General features: G+C 36.9%; 1 protein-coding gene across 4 annotated transcripts in view; it reads right to left on the bottom strand.

Annotated features, from left to right (window-relative positions):
- Window positions 1-20,841, bottom strand: part of ERBB4 (v-erb-b2 avian erythroblastic leukemia viral oncogene homolog 4) — a 1,418,810-nt gene that overhangs the window by 248,112 nt on the left and 1,149,857 nt on the right. For all 4 annotated transcript variants that reach the window (XM_006891926.1, XM_006891927.1, XM_006891929.1 and 1 more), the window contains exon 20: window positions 19,604-19,789. In XM_006891926.1, the coding sequence (XP_006891988.1) occupies window positions 19,604-19,789 (186 nt within the window). The remainder of the gene's footprint in view (window positions 1-19,603; window positions 19,790-20,841) is intronic.

Here is a 20,841-nt window from a genome sequence, read left to right as displayed (position 1 = left end):
AGGAGGAGGAAGAAGAAGAAGAAGAAGAAGAAGAAGAAGAAGAAGAAGAAGAAGAAGAAGAAGAAGAAGAAGAAGAAGAAGAAGAAGAAGAAGTAGTAGTAGTAGTAGTAGTAGTAGTAGTAGTAGTAGTAGAAGTAGTAGTGATGGTAGCAATACCAAGTATGTATGTGCTATATTTACACACTAAGGACACTCTGGTTGCCTAGTGGTGAGGAATTGCACTGCTAGCATAAGGAACTCGGATCAAATCCACCAGCCACTTTATGACAGAAAGTTTGGTTATCTTTTCCTGTATGAGTTAACACCTCTGAAAACTCGCTGAGGCCCAGCTACGAGTTGGTTTTCACTAGATAGTACATAACATCATACACTAAGTTCTGTGCTAGGTGCTTTATACATAGTAGTTAATGTAATCACATATTGTTGCGGTTGTTGTTTATCATAGTCAGAAGCCACCCATAGCTGACTCTCGGTGGGTTTTCAGCAGCAGTTAATCGTATGAGAGGAGACTACTCATTTTCTCCTGTGGAGCCAGTAATGGATTCAAACAATGTACCTTGGCAATTGCAGCACAGTTTCTTGCCACGAGGCCACCAGAGCTCCCTAATCATATATTAGTATCCTTACAATTTTACTGTAATTTTTTTTTTAAAAGATTCCATTTAAAGCAGGAATTCACTGCAAGGGCTAACTTTATTTTATTATGTGAGCATTGGCTAACACTTATCATAAACACACACATCTTTCTTTTTTCTTTTGTTGTTAAGACTATGACTGTCATTGTCAAGTAATAAGAAATCAAAGTATTATATAGGCGACGTGTTCTATAAAAAATGCAATTAACACTAGAAACATTTTTGTAAGTAAACAGAATATGAAATAAAAAATTTATTTAAAAAGAGTAATAACCATAATATCAACCCAAAGGCACATGGTTTGAATCCCCCAGCTGCTCCACAGGAGATAGATATACAATTTCCTTCCATGCAAATTAACTGTCTCTGAAGACCCACTTGAGGGTCAACTATGGGTCAGTTTTGACTTGATGGCACATAACAAAATCAACTTGTGTACCATATGTAATATTGTAAGTAGTAACACTAGAAACTTTTGGTGGCTAATCAGGTGTTGAAAGAACTCTTGCAATTTACTCATCATCATGAAGAATATTTGATTGTAAATGACCAGTATAGAAATTTGCCTGTTTGGGGAACATTATTTGCCAGTTATTTAAGTTACAGATTTTGAAATATTTAAAGCAGAACATAAGTAATATAAGTGTGCTCTGGTGTCCTGGTCTATAGGGAGTGGTGTTCCTCAAAGGCTGTGCCTCTCTGTAGGTTCTGATCATTCTGATCTGTAGGTTCTCTCTGTGAGAGAAGGATGGACCATCTCGACCCAGGCCATTTATAACCATAGCATTTACAGGAAGCCTACTGAAGGGTCTGTCATGATTTGGTTCCAACTTAACATCAATGAGATGAAAGAACCATATTCATATATAGAAAACTATATTTATTATGAATATAAGTTATTGTTATTTATGTCAAGTCTCAAGTCAGAATCAACTCATAATCGGCCTTCCAGGGATTTTTTCAGAAGCTGCAAATCACACAGGAGAAGGTCGTCCACCTTCATCTTGCAGAGCAGCTGAGAGATTCAAACCACTTACCTTTGGGTTGGCAGCACACTCCTTATCACTAAGCCATCAGCACTCCTGATCTTAATACTCAATGGTATTTCATAAAGTGAGTATATTCATGCAGCCCACGCCTAGGTCAAGAATAATATTGCTACTATAAAAGCCATTCTCCTCAATAATAGTTATTTTTTATTGGCCTCAATTAACTTTGTATTAAAATTGGTTTAAGGATAGTGTTTTATTTAGTATCCTTATATAAGTACTTTAATGAATTATTGAAGAAAGCTTTACAAATTCTGTTTGAATAGAATATTATAGTTATCGTTACATAAAGTATAAAAAAGAGGTGATTTGCTAATTTTATTTATTAAAAAAATAAGACAATTCTAATTTCTGGGATCAGCTCAGTCTGATGTTTAATCTGCAAAGGCTTTATAACAAAATCCCTGCTTAAATCTTGATACAACAAAATACTAGAGCAGCCCCATTAGGAAACTGCATTCATGCTAATGTGCTTGCTTGGGGCGATAATCATGAGAGTCCCTGGTTCTGGTCCTTGCCAGCGAAAGTGCACCAGGAGTGGGTGATGTAGTATTGTAATTACACAATTAGCCTTGTCAAAGAATAGAGCATTGGGAATAGCAGAATCTTGAAGCTTAAAATGTGGCGAGCTGATAGATGACTGTCATTAAACTCATCCTTTGTTCACTTTGTGACGGGGGAGAGACTGAGCTTGGGAAAAGGCTCCTTAATGAAGGATAAACCCCTTGACCCATAGCCACTCTTTTACATGTGCTATAATTGCTCAGCTCACCTTTCCTTCCCACATCTACTCATCTATTCGGCTCAGTGTTCACACAATCTGATGAAAAAATAACAAACAGCTGCCAACAAGCTCTTTGTAATCAATCAACTCTAGATGACGGAAAGTGGAATTTTATAGAATGGTTGTTTTATGTAATATTTCTAATCTTGACAATATCGGTGTTAAGTATAATATATTCTTCTGCAAACAGGCATGTAATACTTGGTTTTAATGTGGTTGAGGTTCATAGAATAGTCTGTAAAGAAATTATTTAAATTCATGAACCAAAATTTACTTTTCATACATAGAAAAATTCTCTCTCTGCATTTCTCTCTGAGTGAATATAAGTTATGTGTCTGCACACACACAAACGTACATCTTACTCCTCACGTTCCAGCTCTTTAGTTATCTAGATTTCACATTTACATCTAATAAGAAAAGCTTCTTCTTTTGAGTGTTAATGATATTTATTGGGCACTAAACAATGTCAAAATCCAAGGTGAGAGTAGTCCTGGCTGTGATGGTTAAAGTTATATGCCATTTTGTGATCTAAAGGGTTCATCCTCTATTTTTTTTTCTTAACATTCATTGTTCACATAATGGGCTTGTCTTCATAGTTTATTATGTGAAGTAGAATTGTCCTGGTATTTGAATGTTTTCAGAAGGCAGAAGGTTGGCATAAAGCCGTAACTGCTTGTTCTCATTCATGCTCAGCTGTCTTCATTATTAACCTAATTTTCCTCCCCCTGGCTCCATGCCTTTCTAAGTTTGATTGGGCTCTCTGAGTCCTGAAGCTTGTTTACCTGCTAAATCACTTTCCTACGGTAATTAGAATGTGCAGATGTGGGAGTGCAGATGTCCCCACTAAGTAATTGTAAGGTCATCTAATATTACCTGTATTACCACTGTAACCCTCATAGGTCAAATAACTACACAGAATCAAGTGTCTCTCCTTCAGATGTACTTTCTCGAATTTTTTGGTCAATATTTGTAGAGGGTATTCTTTGAAGTTCCACAAGGAAGAATTCTTTACTGTGGAAAACTGATGCCTCTCATCTGTGGCTGTTGAAAAGAGTACTCAATATCCCATGGACTGCCAAAAAACAAACAGGTAAGTCTTGGAGAAAGTATAGCTAGAGTGCTCCTTGGAGGCAGAGATGGTAATACTTCATCTCATGTACTTTAGGCATGTTGCTAAGAGAGGCTACTCTTTAAGCATGCTCGGCAAGGGTGGATGGATGTTAAAGGAGAGAAAGACTCTCAGTGAGGTAGATTGGCACAGTCATTGCTCCATTGGGCTCAACTGTGTCAGACATTGCGAGGCTGGCATAGGACAGAATAGGGCACAGGGTCACTATGAGTTGTATTTGACAGCACCTAGCAACATCACTCTTTGAAGTAAGAACCATGCTGACTAAAACCTAAATTCCACAGCATCGTATGCTCACAGGGAGCTCTTGTGGTGTGGTCTGTAAGGAATGGTGCCATTTACTCAAAGGTGGTACTTGGTGGTTTGAATCTACAAGCAACTCTGGGAGAAAGATAGGAAATCTCCTATGTTGTAATTTATGGTATTGTTATGTGCTGTGGAATTGGTTGCGACTCATAGTGACCCTCTGTATGACACCTCTAAACTCTTCTCTATTTTGAGCCTACCTCCTTGTCTCTGACAAACCTAACCCCCATTGTGGTTGTTGTTGTTAAGTGTGGTCGAGTCGCAGGCAACTCATAGTGACCCTATGAAGGAGAGTCCTCGACGCTTGGGTGCCTTTCATCCTCTCTTCAGGTTCACAGGGTTTCTGGAGCTATGCTTTTATGGAAGTGGATGCCACTCCTCCTTCCAAACCCCCCATTATGCCATTAAAATGCAATTTATAGCCTCTAAGAAACTGACTGGTGGATCAGTTACAAGTAGTTTTGAAGGCATGACTTTATTTAGTATGTTCACCATTGTACATCAACTGCAGTAAATGAACAAGGTGTTCAAACAGATTAAGTCATCAGTATAAGTCACAGCCAAGACTTGAGTACAATTGAAACAATAAAGAACAATAGCAAAAATATAAAGAAAAAAGCAAATCTAGTGGGTAATTATAGTTATAAAGGGTTGGCATGAACTGTGATCAAATAGGTGTATATCTTAATTATGGTCAGAATCAATACCTATGATAATGTTGCGAAGAACATACCCTCAAACACATAAATGAGAGTACATAAAAATGTCGAGGTCTGAATCAATCCTGTGGGCTGCCCCAGTGTCAATTTCCTGCTGGTCAAACTGTACTGTAATTATGGACTACGTTTCAATTAAAGGAAACTAGGTAAAGAGTAAATGAAACCTCCTTATAAAATTGTTTGGATTTCTATTTGTTTTGCAGTTTTCTGTGGCCCTGTGGTTATTTTAAAAATAAGAAAATGAAAAAGCACTATCTCAGGAAGGAACGAGGCACCTGTGAAAGGCAGTAAATCACTGTTTTGTTCTCAGTCACCCTGTAGGCTCTCAGTTTCCACACAAATCCTTTGATCACCTTATTCTTTGTTTCTCATTTCTGTAGTAAAATCCATGTTCTATCTCTCTGAATTAGCATAAATATGCTACAATCTGGGAGAAAAGATGACATTGCATACATGCATCTTAAAGATCATGAATATAGAACACAACCTCCGAGGAGAAATATTCAAGAGTCATCTACCTCTATAGTTTTAGAAGCACAAACCACAGGGGAGCAATGAACTAGATATGCCACTCCTGGCACTTTATTCTTCATTTGAGAAAACCATCATGTTCCTCAAGTCTGCCTTAAAACCCACCTTCACATCATCAGGCCTAATAGATGTAACTGGGAACACTTTACACACGTGTAATCCATTTGATGGCTAGCTTTCACGTTTCTGATACACAAAAATGTACATTAAAATGACTAGCTTCAGCCTACATTCACTCAGGAGAAATTAGGCTCTTTAATTTCTGCCTGTGTGTGCTAGCGAAATGAAAACCTTTGCCGTTTATGGAAGAGAGTAACTTCCAGAGCTGAATTAGAGTTGCTCTGCATGCCAAACAAAAAGCCATAGGCAAAGCTAAGCAAAGGCAAGCTTGCTATTTTATCGGTAAGGTAAGAGAAAAACAGTACCCAAATGACTCCTCCTATAATGGAGAAACCTTCATATTTCATGCAAACCCTAGGAAATAATTAAGGTTTCAGTGCATTTCTGGGAGCTGTGCTTTAAGAAGTGCCTCGGTAAACTTCCTTTTCATCTGGTACAATGGAGCTTCTCTTATCCCTTACTGCCCTTTATATATCGTCTTCCTTTAAGGCAGTGAGAATTTGGCACATAAATAAAAAGCATGAGCTTGTGTCAGGGAGGAATAAACACGATTCCAATTCAGCCAGGTGCTTTATCACCTGTTTGGGAGGTTGCAATGGTATTAGACATTCTAATATAAAAATAGAGCGGGAGGGAACACTACTGGTAAGAAAATTCCTTGGGAGGTAAACTAAAATTACAGAAAGTATATGGAAATTAAAAAAAAAAAACCCAGCTGCCTCTCATTTATAGTGGGGGGGAATGACACTTAATCTTCATAGAAAATTAAAATTATTAAAAGTCTATAAGGACATTCATACAAGGGGGATACTATGCAGCACACAGGAGCAATTATTTTGTAAATTATTGCCTAACTTGGGAGGGACTGGAGACATTATATGCTGCGTGAACTACCTCAGTCCCACAAGGACAAATACTGGATAAAACCATTATCGTAGAGTGGGTATGAGGATCCAAGCCTGGGGTAGGGGGTGGCAGGGTGTTAATCATAGGGTTGCACAATTTGATGGGTGGGTGGGGTGAAGGAAATGGGAAGGATCTTTTCTGAAAAACAATGTATTCAAACTTTGTAAATAAATCAGAGTAAAATAAAAAATTTAAACAAAAAGTCAAAAAGGCTTCACATCCTTTATACCAATTATCTCTAATGCTATAATAATTATTTCAGTAAGGTTATAAACAAGAGGTCTAAAATGTTGAGGGGAGGCAACATGGCTAAGAAAGAAAGTAGACGATTTCCTTCTCTGAGTTTGTCATCAGGATGTAGTGTGGCACTGAATCCTCTAAGGCCTGTTTACACTTAAGGGTCTTCAATAACCCAGACATACAGGTTGGTCTTAAAGGTATTCTCTCTGAGAACCAGGAGGACTTAAAGGATCCACAAAGTCCTCTTCACCCCTTTTTACTGGTTGAAGTTATAGCTCAGTTTTATTTGTTTAGATTTTTCAAGTCAGATTTCATATGAAGAGATAATGTCAGGGCTTAGAAAATTTTTTTTAGATAATGGTCTGGTGTTCCCAACCATGCCATTTCCAGAAACCCCCATATTCGTCTATGAAGATTCACCACTTTGAAAGAGGAATTTCTCTGGCCTGTGTTCACTCCATGTGATTTTACAATGGTTTCATTGTTTGAGTTGTGTTCTTGTTTGTTTGTTTTTTTAATTCTTTTTCAGATTCAGCAAAGTCTAAGAGACTTGTGTGTCAATGTCTGCTTTGAAACAAGAAAATCTGTGGTTTCTCATTTGAATTCCCCATCTTGAGATGAATGTTTAGCATTTTTGTACTGCAGTGCAGGTATAATTTTGATCATAAACACCCATGAGATAAGCCCCAGCTAGGTTTTTGTTGTTTGATAAATTAAGTTCTTTTTATCCAGCAGTGGACGTGGAAGATGCTGAATTCAATAACTAGTAGAGAAATGATACAGTTTTCTAAGACTAAAGATGGAACAAACATCACTGGTAACAATTCTAGAATGGGGATGACATGGAGTGAGGCTGATACCTATGCTCCTACTTCCACTCTACACCTACAGAGGAGTTCCAGGACCTCTTATAGAGTGGTGGGCTCTGGGGATGGAGATTGGATGTGTTAGAATCAAGTCAGAGCTTATTTGATAAGGAAGTAGTTCTACAACGCAGAGTATGTAAATAGCTATGTAATTAATTACTGTTGCTGTTGTTGTGTACCATTGAGTCCAAACTGACCCACTGCTGACCCTGCAGCAGGTTTTCCAAGGCAATAATCACAAGCTTGGAAGCAGGAGTGGCATCTACTTCCAAAATAGCTTGCCTCCAGAAACTCTGTGAACTTGGAGAAACGCTGAAAGTTATGCAAGTGTTCAGGTCTTTCGCTCACAGGATAGCTATGAGTCGTTTACGACTAGACGACACTTACCAACAAGAAATTATCACATAGGAAGTAACTGCTAATTACTACTAATTAATTTACTACAATATACGATCAACTTATTACATATTGCCTTACCCTTCATACAATTTAATAAGTATCTATTAATTTTTTTTACTTCTTTCTCTTCTTCTCATCCTTGATAAACACTGACATATGATTCGGTATATAAAGCTTTCCTTAGGTTTTTATAACAGAGATCTTATACAGTATTTGTTGTTTTGTGACTGGTTTTAAGTCAGTCAGCATCATTCTGGGTGGCTTCATCCATGTTGCATAGTGTTTCTCAAATTTGTTTTTATTGTTCTTTAAGTGTTGCATAACACTCCATGGTGCAATTGTATCATAATTTCTTTAACTATCCATCTGTTGATCTTGGGGATCTACTATGAATTGGACTCTAGTTGAAGGCAGTGGGTTTGGTTTTGTTTTAGCTGATCAGAGTAATGAATAATATATATACTTATATTGTATGCCAAATAGAAGACAAGGATGTGGGAGCTGTGATGATTATGTTGCCTGAAGAGGACTGGAGACTTCTATTGTTATAATTTGGTTAAGGAGTACTTTTATGCCAGGAAATTGAACATCTTGCTTTCTCTGCCAAGTAATAGGAATGTTCTTTTAGATGCTTCTATAAAGTAATACTTGTAAGGAACTCCCAGTTATTAATTATTAATGTTATTAATGGGATTTTATTAAATTGGGATTTCTGAACAACTGAAAAAAGAAAGCTACCAAGATGGAATAATTTTAAATTAGAAGAAAAATTCTGATGTTTGTTGAATCTGATATTTAAGACTGAATCTGTTTAACATGAGGGGCTATTTGACAAACTTCTCTAGAGAAGATTTGTGTTCCTTCCTATAAAAACATAACTTCAATAAAGTTATATAAAAGTAACCAGTGGGTGGGGAGAAAAGTGCAACAATGAATGAATGGAATTCCAGAATCTCTGTAGATGTTCATTGAAATAAAAAAAAAAAGTAACTGATCCTCTTTCAAAATGGATGGCCTTGAAATCATTGCTTTACGTGATTTTTAAAAATTATCTATGGGGTGGGAGATGGTGAGTGGGTAGTATTTATGTAACAACTATTAAGTGTTATACAACATAAGATATTAACATTTATTTCATTCCTTCAAAGCCCTTTTGAACTAGATATTAGTTAGATATAATTGTGGCTTAGAGGTAAAGACTTGTACTGCCAATCCAAAGAAATGTAGTTTAAATTCACCAGCTGTTCCACAGGAGAAAGATGGGTAATCTCCATGTGATTTACTGCACCTGAAAATCTGAAAACTGGATAGTCACCTCTAGGTTATTTCTGACTCGTTTGTAAAAAATAACAGCAATATATAGATGAGGAAACTCAATACAGTTTAAGAAACTTACACAGAGTTTCACAGCTATTGATGGATAAGGTTTAGGTTCAAAACTAAATATTTAGAATTTCAAAGTCCTTGTTCTTTATTCAAGATAAAAACATAATGATCCTCATTGCCTGTTTGTTATATTAATGAGTTATTGTGTACCACAGAGTCGGAATCAACCCATAACTGACCATATGGTGGGTTTTCAGAGGCAGTTAATCACACAGGACTAGATTGCCCATCCCTTTCCCATGGGGCAGCTAGTGGCCTTGAACCACATTCCTTTGGGTTTGCAGCACAGCTTCTTGGCATTAGGTCAACAGAGCTCACAATAAATTATTATGAATGAATAAATATACATACATATGTGCCTGATCGGGGCTATGTCTTCACAATTACGTGCTATGCATCAGAGAGTTGAACAGTGAATAGGGATGATACAGAATTGATATCTTTGAGCTGTGGTGCTGGAGAAGAGTGTTGAATATACCATGGTCTGCCAGGAGAACAAACAGGTTTGTCCTAGAGAAGGTGAAGGCGGAATGCTCCTTGGAGTCAAGGATTCTGAAGCTTTGTCTGACATAATTTGGGCATGTTGCAAGGTCCTTAGAGAGGGACTCATGTTTGGGAGAGTAGAGGGATGGCACAGGAGAGGAAGACCCTCGATGAGATCGATCGATTCTGTGAGTGGAGTGGTGGGAATATGTGTGCTTGAGATGGCGAGGTTGGCACAGGATAGAACAGCATTTAGGGCTCTTGTATATAGGGTCACTATGAGTCACAAGTGACTTGATGGCACATAACACAACAATAATTCTTATTCTGTAGGAATTGTCAGATTTTCCAGATTTATATCACTAGTATACTATCTGCTATCTTCAAACAAGTTTGGTTTCTTTTTTTCAAATATTGATTCAGTGACTGGGATAATCGGGATGGGTGTATCAGAGACAGTGCGACTGGTACAGGACAGAGGAGAGTTTAGGGCTATTGTACACAGGGTTGCTATAAGTCGCAGGCAACTCGACGGCACATCCCACCACCACCACAAGTATTTTCTTTCAAAAGGAAAAAAAGACTTAAAAGTCTCATATATATGAGTCAAGATTTTAAGCCACTTTTTACTTCCCTAGAGTTAATGCTCTTTTGCCATACAAGGTTATTTTTTATCAAAGTTATGGAAAGATGAATTAATTTTTATTATAATAATTCTTAAGTTAGTTTAATACTATAAAAATTATGTCCTGCTTTCACATTATGTACGAAAACATGGAGTAAGCACTACAATTCTTCTGGCAGCATTTGTTCAAAGTCTATGCATGCTTTCATTGAATTAATACAGCAGAACAGGTTATATCCACTTCATACGTGACGACATAGCTATAGAGATCTCATCAAATCTGAATTAAGCTACTAAACATACTGAGTGGCAGTGTTAGTACTGGAACCCCACTCCAGGGTACTTCAACTCTTGCCCTCTTAACTGCTGTCTGTTACCTTCTCTCATTACGCGAAGAAATGCCTTTCCTTTACTAGGCTATTGTCTGTTTCCCCCAGTAGAGTAGAAGAAGCATTCAATAAGGATATTTTCATTATTTTTGAGGGAGCTCTGGTGGCCTAGCGGTAAGAAGCGGCACTGCAATCACAAAGGCCTGCAGTTTGGCTCTACCAGCTGGCTACACTAGACAAAACTATCTCTTATTGTTCAACTCTTTTTTGTTGTTGTTGTTGCTCAACTCTTAAGTCTTTAATAAGACATGGTCAGAAATACTGCAAGAACTTAATCATTAGGCTGTCTCTTTAGGAAATGGAAAAAAAAAATAAACAGTAAGCAATAATTTCACAGTCCCTCTTTCGAGATAATTAATTGTCCAGATACTGAATTCCATTTTTCATTCTTTCTCCAGTTTGTAGTATGACCCTGGGCAAGTCACTAAGTGTATTTTCCATCAATAAATTTCACCAAATAGTCAAACTGATGTCATCGACTCTTCAAAAGTCCGAGAACAATTAATCAGAATACTGAGTGCTTTTTAAAGATAAGTAATATCAGTAGCAGATGATAAATTATAGACTACCTTCTCATCCTTGTTTCTACAAAAACACTAGTTATAGGACTAGAAAAGAAAACCATCTAATTTCCAATTAAATTGCAAATTTTCACTGAGTGAGGTTTAGGTATGTCACTATACTACTGCTCCTAATTTCAATATTAATGTTCTATTCCATTCATAGAAAATGTAATTATGCAAAAAAGGAATTAATTTCAGTAGTTTCATACATTCTTAAACAGTGTTAAGTGTCATTGTGAAATGACATTTCAAAGATACACTTTGAGCAATTATGATGGAATTTCTAGTCATTAATAAAAGATGTAAAATCAATTGTATAAAAGAATTCAGCATTGACATTCAGATTATCATTACACATTCTCTGTAAATGTTCCTTGGTTAACTGTTATGTACAGAATTTATTATTTCTAGAGTGTAGCTAGTTCTCCTTTTTTTGAGTGAAAGTAGTTCTTTTTTACTTCCCTAGATTATTTATGATTTTATGAAATTTTACAGTTTGCATATATGTACATGACTCGGGTACCTTTACACATAAACTCTAGTTCCAACCAGAAACAAATTAGAAATAGCAGTTTCTGGTCCCTGCTTTACTGACACAAGAGATCAGATCTGAATTTAACTGTTGTTCATACAGAATAAAATAACTGAACAGAGTTGGTATTGGCAGCTCTCTAGACACTTGATAGTTCCAGCTAGAGAAAAATGAGCAGGAGTAAGGAAGGCCGGTCAAGTCTCTGCTCATGGAACATCCTCATATCTTCAAGAATATCAATTAATAGGTTTTCATATCTAAGCAAAGGAATATGCCCTCATTCAAATCATGGTGAGCTAGGTTTTCTGACTGACAGAGGCCCATCTCTCATCTTTTCCCCTTTGAGTCTGCTAGTGTAAAAACAAACAAATAGAAATACCAAACAACGAAAACACTAGCCCAAAACCACCCAAACAGGTTTCACAGATACCACTAAGTGTTCCGTCAAAATTAACGTTTCCTATTAGAGTTCCTAATAGAATTGCTATGCATCAGAAAGCTGGACGGTGACTAGGAATGATAGAATTGGTGCCTTTGGGCTGTAGTGCTGGAGAAGAGTATAGGATATACCATGGACTGCTAAGAGAACAAACAGGTTCATCCTAAAGAAAGTGAAATCAGGCTGCTCCTTGGAGGCAAGGATTCTGAAGCTCTGTCTGACATGGCATGTTGTAAGGAGGGACCAGCCCTTGGAGAGGGACATCATGCTTGGGCAGGAGGAGGGACAGCACAGGAGAGGAAGACCCTCAACGAGATGGATTGACTCAGTGACTGGGGTAATGGGAGTAGGTGTGTCAGAGACAATAAGGTTGGCTTAGCATACAGCAGAGTTCAGAGATGCTGTACATAACGGTTGCTATGAGTTATAGGTGATTCAATAGCGCATAACACCAACAACAATGGATTCTTTGGTGACATAGTCATTACTGCATCTTGCTGCTACCTCAAAGGTTGTGCCTCTCTGATGGTTTGAATCATTTAGTGGCTGTGAGGGAAAAGACAATCTCCTCTTCTGCAATTTACAGTAGCTTAAAACTCACTGGACTCTGCCAGGGAAGGAGGGACAATCTCCTCCTGTACCAGTCAGATCTGATTTGACGGTACACTCACACAAAAATAATAAAATTTAAAAAAAATTTAAAAAAAAAAAACAAACCTCACTGGAGGATCAGATGATTTTTTTTTATTTGACAGCAATTAATATGAATAGAATTCCTTTAATTACCAATTAGAAATATGACCTAAACAAGAAAATGAATTTTGCTGACAAGGCCAAAGTAAAGTAGGAAGTTTGCTGAGGGGGGGGTGTTATGCTTAATCAAGAAAAGGTACTGAGCTGACTTAAAAATCATGATGGCTTTGGGAGAACACACATTTTCTCAACAAACATAAATGCTAGATTCAATCAATTTGAAAAAAATTATATATATATTCTGCAGAAATTTTGAATAAGCAGACCTATAATTTAGGAATGGTAACAAGATTTCCATCCAAAATATAATAAATTAATATATTAAATTACATAGAACTGTGCCTCACTGGAGTGCATGCTTGATAATATTGCCTATAATTCTTGGCTATAGTGGATAGTCATTGTGGCTGTACGGCCATTGTCTTTGACTTTTACCATACGGCTAGGTGTTACTGTGGCTTTTAGGTGCCTCATTGCTCTTCAGTATTTTGGAGAGGTCCCTGACAGAAAACTTTCCCAGTGCAATAAATCTCCTGATCTCCTGACTCTCCTAAGTGTGCTGATAGGCTGGGTAGCACTATACAGATGTAGTTTGTTTCTCTATCAGTCAGTGGAATTGGATAGCTTCCTAATAACATAAGTAAATAGCATCTAAGCATTGCCTATGAGTTCTGGACAGCCATTGCAATAGATTACTGAACCTCATAGTATTAAGAGCAGAGTCACAGCGCCTTTTTAACAATCACTGTGGGAGGGAGAGTTGATGATAAAATTGATAGAAATAGATGCAGGAACATGGAGAGGTATGTTTGATCCCATGGTATATGTTGGGCCAGTAACTGAAATGTTGGTGGTTCAAATCTGTCAGTTCTCAGAAGAAAGATGGCCGGTCTCTTCCTGTAAAGATTTACCACCTCAGAAACCCCATGGAGTCAGACTAGACTAACAGTGGGATATTTTTTCAGTTACTGAAAGAACTCTTCATAAAACATCTTTATACAGACCATACTACTCATATTTTACAGTCAATTCTAAAGCAATCCTCTGTTTCAAACTAAAGCTAATAATAGTTTGTTTTCAAATACCTACCATATTCTTAGTGCTGAATTAAGTACACTTGTATATTGGCTATTTTGTTTAATCTTCACAAACCTCTAGGAGGGATATATTAGTTTTCCTATTTTTGCTATAATAAATTACCACCAATTTAATTACTGGAAATGCATAAATTTATTCATTTATAGTTCTGGAGTTTAGAGGCCTGAAATTAGTTTCATTAGAATAAATGTATGAGTAAGCCTGAGTGCCTTCTGGACATTGTAGGAAATAATTTTTCCTTACATTTTCTAGCTTCTCAAGGCCACCTCTGAGGAACAGTGCAAGAGAGGAAGACACCGGATGAGAAGACAGCAGGGTTCAGAGCTATATGTAGGGTCGCGCTCTGAGTTGGAGACAACTCAACAGCACGTAACCACCACCACCACCACAACAGAGGCCTCCTATATTCCCCAGGCTCCTTTTCCACCACTGCTTCTGTCCTCACATCTTTTCTCTCGCAATTTGCTGGTTTTGCCTTTCACATGAACCTACCAAGATAATTCAGCTAAATCTCACCATCTCAAGATTCTTGCAGTAATCACATTGCAAAGACTCATTTACCATTTTAGGTGTATTTCTACAGTTCCAGATTTTGTACACCACTGAAGAAGCTCTAGTGTTATACTGTGTAACTTACTGCAATGCTACACAAAAGATCAGCAGTTTCAAATCCACCAGCCACTGTGGGGGAGAAGGATGGGCAATCTCTCCCCATAAAACTTAGAACCTGGAAAGCCAGATGGAGGCTCACGGGGTCACTAAGAGTCTAAGAAATCTGAAGGAAGTAGATTTTGGGTGGGATATATTTGAGTAGTCATTTAAAACTCAAACTCACTGTCATCAAGTCAGTTCTACCTCGCAGTGACCCTCCACCAGACTTCTCAGCCTGGAAACTGCAGGTAGTGAGAAGCAATGCCCATCTTTCAATGACAGAGTCACGGGACTTTGGGTTATAAAGCAGGGCAATTCACAAAGGTCTAGTCAGTATGTCGCTGGATTTTCTTGTTTTTCAAGGAAGTGAAAATAATTGTTAATTCAACTCCATACATCAAGAAACTAAAATTTAGAGGTTGGATCATTTATTTCAGCTCACAAAACTGAGACAGAATCAACATTCAAATCTGGACCTTTCAGACTCTAATGTTCTTTCTTCAAAAAAAAAAAAAAAGATGAAACAGGGACTTACTCCTTCAAGGCAGATTTTCTGTTGAGCTAAAAGTTCTTATTAACTATTTATTTAATAATCATATTCATTTTACAGTCTTGCTGTATTTCAAAGCAAACTTTAGGTACTGGTTATAAATATGAATCAGTCTCTAAGAAATATCAACTGTTGTCAAATCTTAAATTAAAAAAAAATATTAGCCTAGTAATGTAGTGGGTAAAGAGTTATCCTGCCAGCCCAAAGGAAGGTAGTTTGAATCCACTACATGTGCCACAGGAGAAAGAGGGGCAATTTCTTCCCATGCGATTTACAACTTCTGAAAAACTTGCTGCAGAGATCAGTTATGAGTTGATAAGTTGGCAATGAATTGCACTGATTATATATATATACACACACACACATACACACACATATGTATGTATATGTATAGATCTATGTATATGCATATATGTGTATATGTATATATTGTATATGTTAACATATAAACAGTATGTTTCTATATTATCTTTGTATACATACACATATGTGTACGTATATATAGACTTGCATGTTGTTATGTGCCGATGAGACAAATCTGGCAAAGAGCTGACCTTCCAGTGGGTTTTCAGAAGCAGTGAACTGTATGAGAGGAGACTGCCCATCTTCTTCTATTGAGCAGCTGATGGATTCAAACGTGTACTTTTGCACTGACACTGCAGCTCCTAACCCCCAAAAGTTATTCTTTCTGCTCATATACCTATATCTGTGTCTCATCCTCTCTCTTTGTATGTGTGTGTCTTTATGTGTTTCCTAAATTTATATCTCTACTACAAGACCCTCTTTAAAACATACATTTTATAGCCATTAATTGGTATCCCCTGCCTTATGTTCCATGTTGTTGTTGTTAGGTGTAGGGGGGTTGACTAACTCACAGTAACCTTAGAACAACCCATCAAAACCTTGCCCTACCCTCCAATCCCCTTTCCCATAGCATCCTCACAATCTCACCATGCTCAACCCATTCAGTCACAAGAGATAAAAAGGAGGAAGTGAGTTTAGATTAGGAAACCTTTAGCACTATCAGGAAATAATCACCAATGATAGATGTCTTCTTGGACCTGGGTCCCTGGACATGGAAGCTCTTTCTACTGGGAAGAAAACAAGACACAAGGAGACTTGCAGGAATCATGGAGCTCACTGATGCTGAGGACACAAGGACTTTTCTTTTTCACCACCCTAGATAGAGAGTGGTCTTTCTTCAGCACTGGAATCCTGAGTTTGGACTTTGGGCCTCCAAAATTTTAAGAAAATAAACTTCTATGTGTAAGTCAAATTAACACCAATAAAGGAATCTCTGCTGTGGTGGTGATGGATAACTAAGACTTCACCGCTCATCCTTCACTGTCTCAGGAAACTGAACTATCACACCACTCTCTATCACTACATATCTAGAAGAAGATAAATATTGTCTTACAATGTTTATTTTTTTTTTTAAATTCCATCTAGTTTTCTAGTTTCCACTACCACTCAGTTTTCTCACTAGTATTTTAATTTCTATTTCTGTATCCCTTCGATCAACTCTCTCCATATATACACTGGCATGACCTCTCTACAACAGAAAATGGCTTATATTACTTTTATTTTTAAAACATTTCAATAATTCACAACAGAACTTATAATAAAATCCAAATATGCTTCCGGGTATTACTACAAGCCCTGATCTACTCAATATTTTTAATGCTGTTATTCTGGAAGAACTAGTATTCCTTTCACTCCACAAACTGCCCAGTTTGGATGATAAGAGCTGTGGCGCTGACAGAAAGGTGGATACTCTCAAACAGTCTGAATCCACCCGCAGCTACAAGCGAGAACTATGGGCGAGAGGCCCTTGTGCCATTTGTTGTTGTTTTTATGTACCATTGAGTCAGAATGGACCCATAGCTGACCCTCCAGTGGGTTCTCAAGGCAGTGTAACCACATAGGAAGAGCTGTCATATACTTCTCCCACAGAGTGGCTGGTGGATTCGAACTGTGTGCTTTTGAGATTGCAGGGCATTTTCTCACCACTAGGTGACCAGAGCTTCATTTACAGTTTTTGAAACCCCACGGGCAGGTCAGCTATAAGTTAGTTCTGACTAGACGCCAATGTGTAAATTCTAATTATAGGACTCTCTGTGGTCTTTCCTTTGCCTGAAATAATCTTGTTACCAACTGTCTCAAAACTCAAGTAATTCTTCCCTTAAATATTCCATATATTTTTCTGCTTCAAAATTATAAAACAATGGGTGCAATCTTATACTAATTTCTTTTCTTGGTTAAAGTTTGGTCAACCCATTAGAATTTACAGAAAGAACCATAGTTCATCATAGTTATTATTGAAGCTGTTATTGCAGTTTTTAGGTGATTTAGAGTTTCTTTCAACTTCAAAAGACTCCAGATGACAGAGCAGGACAGTCCCAAAAGGTTTTCTTGGCTGGAATCTGTAGATTGCAGATCACCAGGTCCTTCTGTGGAACTATCATGTGGGTTCAAAGCTTCTGGGTAGCACACAAGTACTCAATCACTGAACATTAGCATTCCCTATGTTCATTTTGTTTATCTTTCTATACTTTTAATCAGCATAGGCCATGGAACATGGTGATTTTTTCATAAATCTTTTTTGAAGCACTGATGGCAAAGTAATCTTGCCATAAAATCAAGAAGTTAGGACCCTGCACCACACAGCTACGGACAACTACATCTCCCAGAAGCACATGGCTCAAGGCTGACACCTTCAAATTTTTGAGAAAGAAAAAAAAAAAGTCAAACATTTAAATATGAGTATGATGACAGAAGAAGAACCAATGTCTTTGAGTTGTGATGCTGGAGAAGAGTATTGAACATATTTCTGCCAAGAGAACAAACACATCAGTAGTTTCCCCTGTCAGTGTGAACCGTTTTCCAGAAGTGTTATCATAATGCCACAGCTCTCTGGGGATGAAACCTGTATCATAGAGAACACAGAAGCCTTTGTGGAGAGTGAAGACATTGAAAATTTAACTGTTTTATTTATAGTCCTCCAATGATTTTAGAATTTTGGCCACATTTTACATTTACTTTATATATTATAAAAGCTTTAATTGAAAAAAAAAAGTTTTAAAGACTCTAATTTAAACTTAATTACCATAAATAGTTATCTCCATTTCTTTTACCATTTAATATTCATAAAATTATAACAAATGATCTTTATGAAAGCTATATTGAGCCTGAGGGCATATCCACGATGTTTTACTTTCAGTTATTTTGAAGTTTTATTTCAAGAATTAGCTCACATTTCTGCTTTTGTTAATTTACTTCTATAAATTCTGAAGTCATAAAAATAAATAGGCTAAAATGACTAACATTTTGACAGTTATACTGTGAGATACAAAGATAAACATACACATATATAAATTCCTAGAACTCTAATAATATTTTTTATATAACTATGAATTGAAATAGTGAAGCAAAAATATAAAATTCATCTTGACCTTATTTCTTTAAAAATAATTTTTTCAAGAAAGTCATAAATGGTGCCTTTGAACATCAAGAATTTATAACAGATGTTGAACTGCGAGCCATAAATGTTTGCTTTGTTTGGCCTCCAGATGCTTCAAAAGTTTGATCCAAGATTTAAATTTGGGGGAATTCACATAAAAGACCACAATTCTGGTCCCTTTCAAAAAGTTAGAAATTCAGACTAATTTGTTAGCATTACTCTCAAGCTACATTGTCCAAGGAATGAGTAATTGCTCTCTTGTTCACCAGCACAGGCCTCTCTTCCTACTATCACAGGGCCTGCCATAACTTGCATTGCTTATAAGGCCTCTCATCTGATCAAAAAAGGATGAATCATTTAAAAAAATGGAAAATTATCAAATCATTTTGAAGCATACATAGAATCTATTTATAATACTGTATTGTTGCTCCTTGGAAGCAAGGCTTTAGAAGCTCACATTCTAAGGGTTCATAGCCAGGAGGAGAGAAAGACATGCTCAGAAGGGTGGAGTGACAAAAGAGGAAGAACCCAGAGGAGATGAATTAAAACAGTAACTAGAGTAGGTGTGTCAGGGCTAGTGAGACTGTCTCAAGATAGGGCAGGATTCAGAACTCTTGTACATATGGTCACTAAGAGTCACAGGTGACTTGATGACACATAACAATAATACTAAGAACTGAAAGTACAGAATAATTCTGGCATTCAATCTTTTTTCTTATTAAATAGACTATAATACAACAAACAAAAGAAGAAACAAATCCAGTTAAAAGAATTCTTTTGGCATCTACTCAACGCAATATCAATGGTACTGTATAATTATAAAAAATATTTAAGAATATATGTGTGATCTGAGGTTTGTATATCAACAACATCTCATAACATCTATTTCAATATCAAGCATTTTAAATTTTATTTAAGAGGTCAATGATTTAACATGCTATTATAAATTAATTGGTAAAAACTCAGAAACCGGAAATCGTGAGCACTTACCTTAGCTATCTGGACACACCAGTTAAGCAGCAACTGTGAACCGATGTTATCCTTGTGCTCATGGACATAGTCCAACAGGCATCCATGGGGCATGAGCTGTGTAACCAGCTGAATCGTTGGGCTCAGACACACGCCCAGCAATCGAACAAGATGCGGATGGTCCATACTTGCCATGATCAGCGCTTCCTGTAAGGAAGAAATATAATTATATCACTCCACCACAAAGTTCCTTACAAGTCCAAATACCTGCACTATTTTAATGGTGCTGATAAGGACATTGAAAATGTACTTTCACTCAGTGGAATAAATTAAAATAAAGACATTCCTGTAACTATTATATGCTAAGCTAATTCAAATCTATGAAATAAAATGTGAAGTTTGTACTTGCACTTCATTTAAAGATGTCATAGAATGCTGGTACAATTAGCAATAAATAAAAAAAATAGCAATTTTTTTCCCTTTTGGAATATGAAAATACTATTTATCAAGTAAGCTGAAATGAAATCTCAATTCATGCAACAGAGTTTTACATATTGGTTTTTTTTCCCTTAAAGTTGAAATATACTAAAAACAAAGCAATTATCTGCAAGAAAATACAAGTATTTATAAGAAAATACAGTGCCCCACTTTATTAAGTCGATCATACTGATACGGTGTCAGATACATATACAGGAGCTCTGGTGGCCTGGTGGTAAGAAACTGCAGTGCAATTGCAAAGGCACGTGGTTAGACTCCACCAGCTACTCTGTGAGAGAAGGACGGGCAGTCTCCACCCGTGTAACTCACAGACTCTGAGAGTCTGCTGAAAGGTCAGTTATGGGTTGATTCTGACTATTATACCCCAAAACAACAAAATATAAATACTGACATTATTTTTATATTGTGAATAAATGTAAAAGACTAAACATTTTTGTAAGATTTCTTCCTTCCATATTCACTTTTTGCTTTAATTCTCTTGTTGTCATTGTGTGCTACTGAATTGAAATTGAAGCTGACCTCCAGGAGACTTTTAGAGGTAGTAAATTGCATGCAAGGAGACTGTCCATCTTTCTTATTTAGAACAGCTGGTGGATTCAAATAGTATGCCTTTGGACTGGCAGTGCAAGTCCGTACGCTCTAGGCCAGCAGATGTCCCTTTATTTAATTTTAAAATTTGTAAACAATATCTTATTTGCGAATTTAAAAAGTCAGAATGTAAAAACCTATCTATTTTACCTTTTTAATTTAATAAAATGAAG

Source organism: Elephantulus edwardii, unplaced genomic scaffold, assembly GCF_000299155.1.
Source record: "Elephantulus edwardii isolate Elephantulus edwardi_28Jun2011 unplaced genomic scaffold, EleEdw1.0 scaffold00106, whole genome shotgun sequence".
In the NCBI taxonomy this organism is placed as follows: Eukaryota; Metazoa; Chordata; class Mammalia; order Macroscelidea; family Macroscelididae; genus Elephantulus; species Elephantulus edwardii.
The sequence above is the reverse complement of the archived record's forward strand: the minus strand, read 5'-3'. Positions and strand labels throughout refer to the sequence as shown.